The sequence below is a fragment of the Eupeodes corollae genome, chromosome 2 (genome assembly GCF_945859685.1).
Source record: "Eupeodes corollae chromosome 2, idEupCoro1.1, whole genome shotgun sequence".
Taxonomy (NCBI): Eukaryota; Metazoa; Arthropoda; class Insecta; order Diptera; family Syrphidae; genus Eupeodes; species Eupeodes corollae.
This window is the reverse complement of record NC_079148.1, coordinates 137,039,458-137,055,320: the sequence shown is the minus strand read 5'-3', so window position 1 is coordinate 137,055,320 and position 15,863 is coordinate 137,039,458. Positions and strand designations below refer to the sequence as shown.

Below are 15,863 nucleotides of genomic sequence, written 5' to 3'. Positions count from 1 at the left end.
TTATCAAGCGGTTTAATATTATACTAGAGAGCCTGAACAGTGGCTTAAAAATAAATGTTGAAAAGTTTCATGAATACTCCAAAACACGTGCAGAATATTCTTGGTATTCAATGCCTGTCAGCGTGCACAAAGTACCATTCCATGGGAAACATATAATAACATCATTTATTCTTCCAATTGGCCAGCTCTCTGAAGAGGCACAATACATAGAATCATTCACCAGGAAACATCAAGGATTGACACCAATACTGATTTGCTGCATAAGCCTCTTTTAACGTCTAATCCCCTTAGAACAAGCTTCCGAGCAATTCCACGGACAACAAAAAAAACTGGTTAATTGGAGAAGTACTGCAGCTTTTAGAAGATATCATTTCTCTGCAACAATATACTCAAACTGTTGAAGGCCAGGCTAACAGTTCTTCAGATATGTCGAATTCAGATGATTCTGATATTGAATTAAATCAATTTTAAAATGAAAAGTTTGTTGTTTATTATTATTTGATAATGATCGTAAAAGAGGTTTTCTATAGTTTTTTGTAAGCCAAATAATTTCGCCAACCTAGATTGCTCAAATCGCACACTCTGCGCCGTCAAGGTCCAAAAGCCACCATCGACAGATGTAACTTTGAGATATTAAGGACTTTGTCTACCTGGGCTCCGCTATGAATGCAGAAAATAATACAATCAAACCATGAAATATTTCTTTGGGCTAAGAAAGCGATTTAGTAGTAAAGCTTTTCCTCGAGAAACTAAAGTGCCGCTATATGAAATCCTAATCTCCCCCATCTGCCTATGCGGTGCAGAAGATTGGACATAATCTTCTTTATATAACCTACGGTCCAGTATGCATAGAAGGTAAGTGGAGGAGAAAACAGCGAGACTTAGCAAGAAGGATGAAGGTCCAATGACTGAGATGACTGGGTCACTTAGAACGCATGGAAACTAATGCTCTGGCCCAGGAAGTCTTAAGACCCACGCTCACAGGACAACGCAGTAGAGAAAGGCTGCGGATCAGATGGAAATTAAGCTATTCCAATTTGGAGATATTTAACTAAGGCCGAGATAGATGAATAATTTTGTTGTTTAAGGCCCTAATTCAGGGTTTACATTTTAAAAACCTTATGTTATATAATGTCAAAATGACATTTATCAATAGTCTATAATGACAATCTGATTGTCTGCCATTATATTGGGAAGAAAGAATTTGTCATTTTCATGAATGCTGAATACTCAAAACAAAATTTTATCATTCCAGGAAGTTGTCAATGAACTTTTAGCAAATTATAGAAATATTGGAATTTTATCATTGAATATTTGAAAAAAATGGCGTATTTAGTTGTCAATTGCACCTGACCACCATTCGTGTTATTAAAATGAGATGAAAATTCCTAAACTACAAAAGACTTAAACAAATATTGGTGAACTTCAATCCAGATAAAAACAAAATATAGACTCAATTCTCTACAAAATTAAATATCGCCATTTAAATTGAGATAACTCACAATCTGTCTAACCATTATAACTTCTAAATGTTGAAAAATATGCATAAAGTTTGAGCTCAAAGACACAAACAAAAAATAAAACAAAAAGCAGGAATTCATTCATTACCGAAATTGTATAGTTTTTGTTCAGAATCATAAAATCCAGCTATTTGTTTGTCTCCACTGTTCCACACAAATATAATATTAAAACCGCAACAAATCTCCATTGTTTTCCTTTTTACCTATGTATATGTGTACCTAGGACAGAATTTAAATGCCAATGGTTGCATATTCTTTAATGTTGAATAGAAAAACCACAGTATTGCATTGGCAAACGTCGCGTCGTCGGCGTTTCGCGCCGCGCCATTGCAAATAAAATGTTTAAACAAAACTATAAATAATTATAACACACTCATATCCTCTTTGGCCGCATACTGCAAATTACTGTAAAAATTAATTTTAATTAATTAAATTTTTAATGTTTACACAATGTGACACCAGCTTTAGCATCCTGCTATGCTGTGTTATAGCCCAGGACTTATTAAACTAAGTCTCTTTTATGTTAACATAGATGACATATTCATATGTATGTACGTACATACATAAAATACATACATACATATGTTATATCTGTATATGCTATATGGCTTGTGTAAAAATATACATACAGAAAACAATAGGTGTTATTATACTAACCTATAACGGTGACTTCGCCACTCCTGCGCGCACTATGTCCTTGTTTATTACGTGCCCAGCATGTGTAAACGCCCGAATCTGCGTTCTTCTGGACCGGACTTATGACCAAAGATCCATCCGGTTGCACCCTCTGTCGTATATCATCAGGTAATTCTCTACCGCTACGCTCCCAGTGTATCTCCTCGATGGGGTATCCGGCCACAGGACATTTCAAATTTAATGTCTCTCCAGCCACTGCAGTGACTTTAGGGATTAAACGAATATACGGGAGTCCTGCAATAAAAACAAAACAAAAAATTTCAACAACTGTATGTATGTACGAGTATAGCAGAAAAAAATTATACACATGTGCATACTTATACACATATGTACAGCTATGGCCAAAATAAAAGGATCACTTGTGTAAGGAAAAAAAAAATTTTAACCATTTTATTAAAGTTGTAAATATTACTTTTAATGTTTTCTAATTTCGGCTTTTAACAAGAAATATTGAAGGTTTTAAAGGTTGTCCAATGCACTGGATAAAAACATATTCCAAAAATATCAAAAAACATTTTAGCTACCACAGAACGATTTCAAGCCTTCCCTATCTTGGGATTTATTAAGCCGCATACGTACTACAAAAAATCTATAGTTTTCGAGTTATTTGTAAAAAAGTATACTTGACCCCATTTAACCCCCCTCCCTCCTCCTAAAATTGTTTTGATCCGGTCCTACATGAGATGATTTTGCAGGACTTTCGAGGACGTTTAAGTTAAGCTCTTTATCAAAACTAAGCTTTGTAGTATTTTTTTTGGAAGTAATGCCATTTTTCCATTTCATTAATAATTTTTTAAGGTTTAGTTTTGTTAGAAGGCTAGCTTTAATCGTGCACTCAATGGGAGAATGAAATATAATTCCAAATCAATTTCAGGCCCATTTATTGAAACATTAGGGGGCGTGGTATCCACCCACAAGAACATGCAAAACATACATTAAAAATGCTACTTCCAAATTTTGTAGGATAATGAATTTTAGTAAAGTGGTACGTGTGCATATTTACACAAAAGAAAGCTATATATACAAACATTGTATACTCAGGGGCGTAGTATCCACCCACTTTTCAAGTATTTGTTGTTCTTTACAAGAACCACTTTTAATTATTGTTTAATAAAAAAAAAACAATGCAAAGCAGAATCAAGTTGTTTTAATATAAAAACAAAAGTCGAAAACATGAAATTATTATCCAGGAATTTTTTTAGTATATTGGTATCGTTAAAATGAAACACTTCTGAGTAATGTCAAATTGTAAAATTTAACAGAGTAGAAGTGCAATCAAGGCAGATATAAAATATCGGTTCCTACGCTCGTTGTCAATGACTTTCCATTTGTAAGCTCTTTAAAGAAAGCTAATCTCTTTGCTACCAGTAAGTGTTATGGCTCCGTCTGTCATCGAAAGCGGTAGTGATTCTATGGGACCCATCTTTTTTCGCATTTCTACTGTGGCGACCTTAACATACCTTAATCGCTGGTCCGGATGGTATCCCCGCTATTGTAATGAAGAGGTGTTCTTCAACGCTGGCAAAACCACTGCGTAAGCTATTTCATCTGTCCTACTTCCTACTCCTCAGGTCTGTTCCGAGCGGATGGAAACCACATTTGATTAGCCTATTTCCAAAAAGGGCGAATCTTCCTCATCCTTTAATAACCGACCGATTGCACTTACGTCCCTTCTTTCCAAGGTCATGAAAACGCTGATTAATTATCAGCTTAAGAAATATCTTGAGGAACGGAAGCTCCTTAATGACCGACAAAACGGATTTCGTAGCATTAGGTCCACTGGTGATCTCATGGTTCATCTCAGCGAACAGTGAAACAAATCTTTACATTGTTTCGAAGAAAATAAGATTATTGCACTTGATATTTCAAAGGCATTTAATAAAATCTTGCATCTTGCTCTCTTATCGAAAATTCGGTCTTTCGGTATCGACGAATCTCTTCTTCGTTGGATTAGAAACTTTCTTTCGAACCTTTCAATACAAGCTTTTTTGAAGGGATTCAAGTCTGAAATCCATAAAATAAATGCTTGTGTACCCCAGTGCTCCGTTTTGTCTCCGACCCTTTCTTTTATTTTTATAAATGATCTCCTGTCTGATACTTCTAATTCAATATATTGTTTCGCTAACGATAGCACTCTTAGCTTTTCATATTCTTTTCCAGACTCACAACCCTCCTCTTTGGATGTGGAACTGCAACGGCAAAATATGATAAGCGCATTAAATTCCGACCTACACAGCACTGTCCAATGGGTAGTAAAAAACCTTGTGGAATTTAATGATTCAAAAACCCAATGCTGTCTTGTATCTTTAAAGCTAGATAAATCCTCTTTGATACTTTCTATGAGTGGCACTTGCATCAACGAAACGGAAAATCTCGAAATCCTCGGAATGTGGATCAGCAATCACCTTTTATGGAGCGATCACATACTCGATGTTGCCAAAAATGCCGCAAGATGTCTGGGGTTTTTGAGAGGATGCAAGCAATTTGTCTTCCTGTCTGATCTGGCTACAATATACAAAACCTATATATGTCCGAAACTTGAATGTAACTCTCATTTCTGGGCTGGTGCTGAAGTAACTTATTTAAGCCTCTTGGACAGTTTTCAAGGAAGAGTTTTCAAAATGATTGGTGACATTAGCATCATTAACTCGATTAATGATTGTCTCACGCTTTTTTACCGGTATTTTTACGGACTATGCTCCAGTGAAATAGCCCGTTGAATTCATCCCCTTAAACAATTTTAGGGTAATACCCGCACTTCTAGGAATGGCCACCAGTTTACCCTTGAGCCCAACTTTGGCCGTACTAAGAAGTACAGAGATTCATTTTTAGCCGTACTACGCGAATTTGGAACGCCTTGTCACGCTCTATCTTTCCCTATCAATGTGATTGGATGGGTATACTTTTAAAGTTATCAGTTTCCAAATTCTAGTTATTTCGAACTTGGTTAATACCCCATCAAATTTCACCCAGTAATCCTTCGATAGCAATTATCTGCCATTATTAAAAATTTGCTTTAATATAAACTTTTGAGTTTTGAACTTGGGGTATTTTTATTTGTCATTGCTTTTCGTAGCAGACTTTTTATTGAGGTTTTTTTTTTATACAACTATAGAACTATGCTCCTTTTATATTTGTGCTGTGACAGCTTTTTCATGCCATCTGAACTCAATTGTAAGAAATGTACCTATTGGCCATAGCTGTACGTATGTATGCTTATACCTATCCAACAGTAGGTTATAACAATATTTGAGTTTCACACATAAAAATGTTTATGCAGTGAGAGATTGTTGGGGTAGAACATGCCAGGGTTATTGGGAAAGGACAAAATAGTGCAAAACTCCAGAATAAAAAAATCCATATCCTGGACAGAGAGAAATAGGGAAATTAAACAACACACTCTGCAGTCGACAACCAAAAATGAAAAGAACTTAAAAAATAAAATACAAACATTAAAAAAATAAAAAAAAAACAAAAATTCTGCACCAGAACATTTTACATCCTTTTGGCTACATAACAACCAACATCCTGTTCTGCTCTTATACTCTACTCGAGGATACGTACATATCTTTTGTATGGTGTATGATGTTTTGTAAAGGGTACAAGTAACGGAACGATACTGATACATGCCTATGAATATGAAAGGAACAAGATTTGCATTTAGATTTACAATTTAAATTCCACAAAACGGGGAACGAACGCAATAAAGAATCCCGCTTATGGATATGAAATGTGCATTAATAAACACACATCATAGGCATTTGATGGGATGGGCTAGGCATTGGGCAATGCAGTGCACGGACACGGGCTGTAGGATCCCATCTCTAGAATTGGTTATGAAAATAGTTAGTTTTAGTTCTAGGAATATGCATTTTTATGAGGAGCTCCAAAACTAGATAAGCAAAATCCTTGAGAAAAATCCATGTAGCCGAAAGAAAGAAATGATGATGCATTGCCGATGTTATAACTCTCTAAGTCAGACGGGGAAAAAAGAGGAATTCCTAATTATTTGTAATGTCTGCCTATGATGGACGAGTTTACATGCTGCAAGGAACAACAACATCCTCACCCGTGTCCTTTCTGTATGATTCAAAGTCGAGAGTGGTTTTCAACGAGCTAGCACACTGCTCCTGGTCGCCGCCATAGTTCGTGTTTTCTTTCTTTTAGTGATGGACAAACCATATGCTCATCACCATCATCAGTATCGCACCATCTTGGTTAAAGGTGGAAACATAGCTCTACTTGCATCTCCCTGCATTTTTATTTCTAGGTGCACTCCTTTCAACCAAATTGAATACACTTGGATAGTTTTCCAGTTTTATTTGTTTTTTTTTATTTTTTTAAAATTTCAACGTGAGTCCAACAAAAAAAAATCAGGACGAAGAATGTAAAATTTATGAAAAAGTGTGTGTGTAAAAGTTAAGGTAAGGTTGTTTTTACATAGTTTACTTCTTGAAGTAGGTTTACTTTACTTTACTTAGTTCAGAGGTATTCAAGATCTGTTTTAATTTTTCTACAAACTCAACTTTGTTTTTTAATTTTTCCTGTTAAATAGAAAAAATGCACTCTTGTGTTAAGATCCCATGTAACCCACGCATACATGCGTTAAAAGTGCGTAGGTAATGCAGGTATTATGTACGTTATTAAACGTCACTGAATATTAACTTCTGTTGACTTTAGAAGTAAAAGTTTAAGTGCTTACCATGAGATTGTGTAATATCATGAGGGAAAGAATGTGAACGGATTTTTTTTTAATTTCCATTTTAAGTGGATTCAAATTTTAAAATGTCAATGGATTGTTTTCTTTCGTGAGGGTTTGATATAAATTTTATTCAGGCAACATTCAATTTATTAATTTTTGAAGGTCCTTGAAATAAAATCAACATTCATCGCAACAAGGGAATGCTTTCAGTTTTATTTTGAAACCCAAATTACATAATGATGGTACACGTGGCGTATACGCACTTTTATTATTTAATTGAAATTTTTAGACATTTTCTTGAAACGTTATTTTGTATGAACATAACTTTGTTAAAATAGAATAAAACAAGTTAAAAAAATTATTTTTTATTTGTATTTAGGGGTAAAATATGACATCATTCATCCGAGTGGTCCAATTTTCAATGACTCTTCCGCATAGATCCGACTGAATACTCAATTTGAGCGATGGCCCGTATGGTTTATATTCGCCTTTAGGGCATCGGTCGGTTATGGTTTATTTGCATAGGCCTGCGACTTAAAAAAAAACCAACAGCAAAAAGTCTTGCGGGGTCAAATCACATGACCTTGGTGGCCATTTCACATCACTCATGCGAGAGATATCCCCTCCCTCAAATCATTCATGTAAAATGTCAATCGTGGCGTTTGCTGTGGGGCAGGTATCATTGGAAAGTGTTGTTCGATCGTGTAACTTGTCATGACGATTTGGCATAAGCCACTGAATTATAAACAAAAGATTTGATAGATGTCTAAATGGCTGCCACAGTTGAAACCTAAAGTTGTCTTGCTTGCTGCTCTCTAAACATAATGTTCGAACAAAATCGAAATTTAAAATTCGAATAATGCACAACTTTTCATAACTTTGTTTACTAATCTACTGTGTCCGTGGGGTGATAGTCAGTGCGTAAGACTGTCATGCTAGAGGTCTCGAGTTCAATCCTTGCCTATTCAACCTAAAGTTTATTTTACGGGTACTGCCTCTTGAGAGTTGTAAGTCACTATGCCTTGGTTCTTCAGACACTGTTGCGCAAGCTAATTTATTTATTTCTTTTATTTAACCAAAAGGGAGTTTCAGTGTTAAATTAAATTTGTGTATGCGACCATTAAATAAATCTGTGCCTTGTTGGTGGTCATGTGACTTCAAATTTTAAAATGCCAAACCAACTTTAAAAAATATAAGAAATAAGTTCTGATTGAAGCTCAAGCTATGTAAAAGTGTGATGATATGCTTAAAGTTTAAAAGAACTGCAATACGAGTTTTGGACTGTTTCATACTTTTTGTACTTTCAATGCCATTTCAAAATTCTTCAAGCATGTTCCAGAGTGAATTTCGAATATGTTCACAGATTATTTCAAAACTGCTTTTGAAAGTTTTTCTTCTGCAAGAACCCCTGCAAGTAAGAACACAAAAATCTCACATCGATTTTTTTTTCGATTTTTGAGGCCTTTATACTTGACAATGTATACAATATACAATATATTTGTGTGTCTTATGTTTCCTATCAATTCATTCTTCTTTCCAACGAGTCTCTGAAATGTTCTTGATTCACAAATCTTTGGAAATATTCATACCTAACGCCCATAAAGGGTTCTAAGGTAATTTCTTGAAATTTTTAAACATGGGTTTTTGAAAAAAATCTACTACTATAATTCAATATTGCAATTCCCTACTTTTTGCTCGTTGCATTTGAAAAACAGTCTCAAGTCGATTGCATCTTTACATACTTTAGCAAGGTATTTGACAAATTAAGTCAAAAATTTTTGTTTTGTAGATTTCGTCATATTTTAAAGACAAATTTTATAGCGTCACGTTCAAGAGTCATTCTTTCAGTCAATTTAAAGTTAATTCTGGTGTACCTCAAGGAAGTCACATTGTTCCATTGCTGTTTATTTTTTCTACTGTTTTAAATAATTCTATATCGCAAATTCATGCAGATAATGTAAACATTTTTGGAACTTTTAAGTCCATCAAGGATTTTTAAGAATGTCAGCTGGTCACTATAATTTTATAATAAAATAAAAAAGGCTGGGATGCGATCCACACTGATAACTTCCAATCCCGTCTGTCGATTTGTCTTGCTTAAAAGTTTGTCTTTATGTATTCGTATCAATTTTTACCAAATGTGAGTACTATTATTTGTAGATTTTATTTTTTATGAAAAAAACGTAATGTTGGATTTTTATATGAAAATTACTGAATATCGAAAACAATATTTTCTGTGAAATGAAATAAGTTTGAAGCCAATATTTTGAAAAGCTTTTTGAGTCGAAAGTAAATTTTTACCAAATTTTAGTATTGTTTTTTTAGATTTTTATTTCTTGTAAAAAAACTGTCAATTCGATTTTTCTCAACATTTTTCAGAATGTTGAAAACAATATTTCTAAATAAGATAAAATAAGCTTGAAGCCTAAATTTCAAGTTTTTGAAAAGATATTTGAATCGATATTCAATTTCTACCAATTTTGAGTAATGTTTTTCTTAGATTTTTATTTTTCATAAAAAAAACTGTCAATTCGATTTTTCTGAAAATTTTGATGTCAAAAACATTATTCTTCGTTGTACAAAATTGTTTTGGATATGCAATCATATTTTAGTCGTTTTGGAGGTGACAAATTTTTTTTTTTCATTTTTTCTGATTTATAAAAAAAACGTTAAATGGATTTTTTTCAAAAAATATACTTCTTTGATATCACGTTACAATTTATTATATAAAATTTAATTCAAGTCTCTAGCGTGTTTGGTTCGTAAGATATTTAGGGTTGACCAAAATTTTCCATTTTTTTTAAACTGCTATGTTTAAAAAACCACCCACGCAATTTTCTTGAGAGCCCTTTCTGCATCTTCCTGCCTTATTATTTGTATAGCAAAATTTATTTGAAATCGATATCTCTTCTGGTTCTTGAGCTATGGACGACGAAAAAAACGTCGCGAACGTACAGACGTACGGACGTACGTCCTATAGCGAAATTGTTTGTTTTTCCTTCATTGTTTGAATTCCTTGTCTGTGACATAATTTCTTGTAATTGTTCAACATGGGTTTTTGAAAAAAATCTACAACTACTTACTATTGCAATTCTCTACTTTTTTGTTCCTTGCATTCGAAAAACACTCTCAAGACGAATGCATCTTTACATAATTTAGCATTTGACGAATTAAGTTATCAAATTCTTCCTAAAAATTAAGCAAAGTTATAAATAACGACCATTTCGTAATGTGAATTTCGACATATTTAAAAGAAAATTTATATAGCTACATATTAAAGAGTAATACTTCATGTCAATTCAAAGTAAATTCTGGCGTACTTCAAGGGAGTCAATTTGGTCCATTGCTTTTTATTTTAATCTTTAATAATTTGACTTTTGTTTTAAACAAAACTATATCGCTTATCTATGCAGATGAAGTTTCGAATTATTCACTCTATCAAGAAAAATACTCCATTTAACAAGATGGGAATATCAGACTGACATTTCGGTTTGCCTACAAGATAACTGCACGCTAAATGTGAGAAAGTGTGCGTGAAATTATGCAAAAACCAAACACATTCTCACATTTAGTGTTTCGACCCATCAAAATGCTTCATTTTAATCCTCAGGCATATCTTCATTTTGGCCTTCGTTCAAAAATGAAACAATCCTAACCAACATAATCTGATGTGCTGACATGGTCTTAAATTGGAAGATTTGTATAGCTTTTTAATTTCAATCAAAATAAATGTTGTAAATGTTTATTAATAAATGATTTATTAGTGCTGTATTTTGTTTACTTAAAGTATTTGCAAACGCAATTTCCGCTAAAACTGGTTAAGGAAATTGACAAAAGTCTAACTCAATACTTTGTAAAACAACAAAACAGGCGGGTGCCTCCGTATTTTTTTTGTACAGACAATGCTACGAGAAACATATTTGTGAGGTTCCATTGCCCACTTATGCTAGTTCAGATTCCTCAATTAGATTAGTATTTTCATCATTTAAGCAGTTCGATAATTGCAAGACCAAATTTTAATTTTGTTAATTGCAGAAATATTCATGAAAATTTCTTTTTGGAATACAAATTTAAGGGAATCATGTTTTAAAAATAAGTTGTTTTGTGTAAAGCATCTTTAAGAAATAGAAATTGGCAATATGGTTACACACAATACCAACTAAATGAGTGAAATAAATAGATTTAAGTAACTTTTTTTATTCCAGTAAGGGGAAACCTCACACCCAATAAAAAAAATCGGTGAACGCGCCAAAATGCATACTTCTTGACTAAATAATGTTATCTTCTATTCTTACGCATAAAATTACGAATTTTGTAGCATATGAACATTTCTAGACATTTTACAATGTGAACAATTAAATGCAATAAAACAATTGGCTGCTATTAATGCATTTTTTTTTTCTAAAAAGTTGATGAAGGACATTTTTAAAAAGTTGATGAAGTTTAGCTGAAGCGGAAATTTCTTTAATGAACATATCTAAAATATGATTGGCTTTCTTAAACATATTTTTCTACACTAACCTCTGCTTTAGGTCAGGTTAGGTTATAGTGGCTGTCAAAGATGGAAACAGACACACTCAGGCCAGTTTAATGGCCCATTGTGATACAACAATGGAAGCAGTTTGAGTCCCTTACGAGTCCCTACTGAAAACTATTGTTTATGTATTCTTCTTTTTTTTCTGCATTTATGAAATGTAATCTTTGGAAGTATTTATTATATTAAGAAAAACAAAAAGAATTACGTAAGACTCATTAATTTTTTTCATTATTAGTAGCACTTTTACTAAAAATACCCTTCAAACAATAATAAGTAAACTTGAACTTTGGTAGCTAAACATTATTAAGGAATTATGAAAATTAAAGTGTGGGAACTCACTAAAAAAAACTTCTGCACGTCTACAATAAACATTAATGTCGATTACTGGATCTTTTGAATGAGTTGTGCATGAATTCAGAATGACTTTAAGACGTTTTCCTTTTTGGATATTCGTCGAAAATTTGCATTTTATTTGCTCTGCATTTATTCAGCAGGTTCGCTATAATCGTTTTGATTAGTTTTTTAAAACATTGGTGTTCCTTTGATACATTGTTTTTTTTTTGATAGCAAATGCATGCATGCTTTCATCAATCAAAAATGTTTTTTATAAGATATTTTTCGATTACTTATAACTTTTTTTAAATTTATTATTTATTTATCAAAATGGAATTGAAAAATAGTTGCAAGCTTAAATCATTAAAAATAAACTATAAAAATACTTGGATTAGTTAAATTATATTATAAAATTTTTCACTATAATTATATTACAAAAAAATTAACAAAAACACTTAGTTTGATCTAAAGATTTTTCCGAGAGCTCCGTGATCCATATGTCATTAAAATTCTGTATGTTTCTTTTGTCAGGAATTCTTAAATAAATGCTTTAGCAATGCCAACAATTTCGAATCCGAAATGCTGCAAACGCAATAACGGAAATTCTAATGCTGCAGGAATTTAGGGTTTTCATATTTTAAAAATTGTACTCTTATCACATTTAAGGTTCACTAAAAAAAATGATAGGGGATCTTAAGTCTCATTTGGTGCTCGTTAGTTCGTGTAACTTCAGATCCCTACTTAACTTATGGTTAAATTCGAGAATAGTTATTTTTATGAATCGATATTTAGTGGAAAAAAGTGTTTGTTTCTACGATTAGAAACATTTGATTCCTCTAAAAAAGACTAAAGCAACACTCGTTTTTCAAGTCTTCAGTATTTTAAATAAATACTTTAAACAATTTCTATAAAAAAGTACCAGAACAATAATGCCACCAGTTCTGGTTTACTACAGAAAATATACAAAATTAACTATAAAAAGTTTCTGTTCAGCAATTATTTTTATCAGAGGTTTCTAGAAAAAAAAAATCGCGTTCAAAAATATGAAGAGGATAAACGATTAAATATCTCTTACCTAGCAAATAAAGCCATATTAGTGAAAGCAGACATTTGAAAACCATTTGTTTTTACATTTCCTCCAAAAAATGTCGATGACTTAAAAACAAGCTACATCCCCCCAACTCTAATGGAGCTAACCAAAATATGGGTTCGATTACATAAACTGAATGCATACTAAATCCCGACTTGATGTGGATGCTTTAGAATCTAGGTTGCAAAGGATGGAATAAACTTCCGTGCTCGAAAAGAAGAAAGAGGTCCTTAATAGGTCGAGAGTCTAGTTAGGAGAGTTGTAACGCTGTTTTAAACCAACTCAAGTACAGAGCAACACAACGCCACTAATGAGCTATACAAAGATTCAAGAATTCACCAGCTTCGGGACTTACGCTCAACACAAACATAAAATAAATCTATCACATTTTGTTACAACTGGATCGGGAGTGGTTAATCTGGTGGCAATTGCTAATGGTCTATACAACGACGACAAACGCTTCCACAAATGGACTCATCCGACAATAACAACAAGCTTGAATGAAAGCAAAAGCCCTCATTATCACGCACTATCCCTGATCAACTCTATATGGTATGGACTATGGAGGATTGAAATTTATTGGAAATTTTATCAAATGTAATGATTCCACAAATTCCCTAACACCGAATAAGAGAGAGAGGAGTTTGATGACTCCTTTATATTATGCAATTGCACAAATCCCGCCCGATGCGGATGCGATATGTTCCCAAAGAGTGCTTAACCTAAATGCTTAATCCTGGTGCGCTTATTGAACTGGAATTCCCGATGCCCATTATAGATTGAAATCAAAATGCATTGCATATAATATAAATGGTGGTTAACTTAGATTCAAATGAAGTATCTACTTCCCATTAAAGGGATTCAGTTAGGTTAGGGATATACCTATCCTTAGTCCTATGTGTGCCAGGCAATATTCGATATATACATACATGTATGTATGTATCTTTCCCTTGTCAATTCGATTTCCCCGTTTTATCGGTCAAGTATTATTTGGTTCAATTTGCTCTCTTTCTCTCTCTCTCTGTCCTGTCACCCTTTTTGTCCATCAGTTTGCCGTAGATATAGTAGTTATCCTTTCCACACTTCATAACATTTCCTAGCGAGCATTATTTATTCCGGATTTAATTTGAATTAAATTGCAAAAGCTTAATTCGAAAACTTCAATTACATCCGTTGATTGCGTCGCATGAACGGATCTACATCCGTATATGAAACCTACTTTTTGCAATCATACTCATATCTATACCGCAGCAATGATGACTACGACTAACGCGGACGCCGACTTACGTTACGTTGGGCGCCCGGGCCCATTCTGTTTCGTAACGGACTTCTGAATCGAATGTTAGAGAGTTTTCATGAAAATGACAGCTCACCAGTTGTGTTTTTTTCTGTGTGCTCTTTTTTCTTTGACTTCCGTTTTGTTGCTTTTGTGTGTACAATACGGAGGCGGTGGCGGACGGCGCGGTGGCGTATGAGCATTGAGTATACACCGGACCCCATCATGTTATTGCATTTAAAATGAAATCTAATAATTTATCATTTATGAGATTTCCCCAAACCTTTGGATGTTCCATATATTTACATTTGTATCCGATGTACATGGATGTTATGCGAAGGATGAGAGCTTAGAGGTCCTGGTCTAGGTATTCTCCAACGCCCTACAAGCCCGTCCAATCGAAAATATTTTTTTTTGTGTAAATCGTTAAACATCCCCCATCCCCATCTCTAATACCAACTTCCTGCCCTATATTATGTATAAGGTTTTAGGGGGGGAGGTTAGGAAATGAAGTTGTTATTCAATTCAACGAACACATGAGTTTGGCCCTTTTGAGGAGGGTTACAGGGGGAAAATGTATATTCAGAAATACGATACGGATGCCATATCTATGTGGGTCAGTATAACGTCAATGTGCTGTATAGGATAGCCCGCATGACACTCTGACGCGGTCGGCATATCCCTAGGTTGGGCATCACATTCACACAGAATACACTCCACACACAACAACATGACCATGTTCAACAGCAGCCATTCGTTTACATTCCAATCGCCTATCTTTGCCTCTTTCTGCCTTTATTTTTTTTTGAGTTCCTGCTGATTCTGATGCTGATGCCAATGCCAACTGTATACATAGCACTGCTACTGGGTGAGATTTCAAATTTCAAGCCTGTGCCTCAATTTCTCGTACATTCTGCAGGACACAATGCAATAAGCCGTTCCGCACCGGAAACCCCCACATTGATATCCATAATCTAAACACACCCACCCACACACACAATATTACACACACACACGTCCATACGATATGTCACAGTGCACAGTTATAAGGCACAGCAGCAAATACAAAACGGAAGTTGCATAGTACGTTATCCTTTCATTTGTTCAGGTTCGGGGCTCGGGCTTCGGGTTGTGTTATATAACCGAGTCCAACCATAAGTGAGTATGGAATACGAATAGGTACAAAAAGAAACACAAAAAATAAAACAACGTATAAAATCTATAAAAGCGAATTTTTGAATTAAAAGGAATTCAGTGTGAATGAATGGAACATAATGAAACAAAAGCAAACAAAAAATCGCTCAAAAACGAAAATGAATTGAAAATCAAAACGAACAAAATTCCGCTGCCGCTGCTCTATACACTGCAAAAATATGACAAAACATAACACGAATAACGGTTTATGGTTGTTTATTTTTCGATTTTTTTGGGAATTCTAGGCACCATCAACATTATGCATTGCCACACCAGAAAACCATCATTGCCATCATCACGCAAAACCACATATATCGCGCGCCCGGAAGTAGCTGCCATGATGGCAAAAATACAAAACTACAAGCACAAAAAACCCTGTCCTGTCGGTCATCGTCCCGTCCATCTGCTTGGGGGCTAGAGATGGTGAAGGGGGATGCAGGGGTTCGCGGCGAACGGACTGTGGGAACGAACAAAACCAACGAACGCCAACGAAAGGATAAAAATCACAACCGTTC

The 15,863-nt window shown here is 34.2% G+C and overlaps 1 protein-coding gene across 7 annotated transcripts in view; it reads right to left on the bottom strand.

The window, feature by feature from the left end:
* LOC129945954 (cell adhesion molecule Dscam2) overlaps nt 1-15,863 on the bottom strand; it is a 297,467-nt gene that overhangs the window by 65,455 nt on the left and 216,149 nt on the right. For all 7 annotated transcript variants that reach the window (XM_056055941.1, XM_056055945.1, XM_056055944.1 and 4 more), the window contains exon 9: nt 2,178-2,450. In XM_056055941.1, coding sequence (XP_055911916.1) covers nt 2,178-2,450 — 273 coding nt within the window. The remainder of the gene's footprint in view (nt 1-2,177; nt 2,451-15,863) is intronic.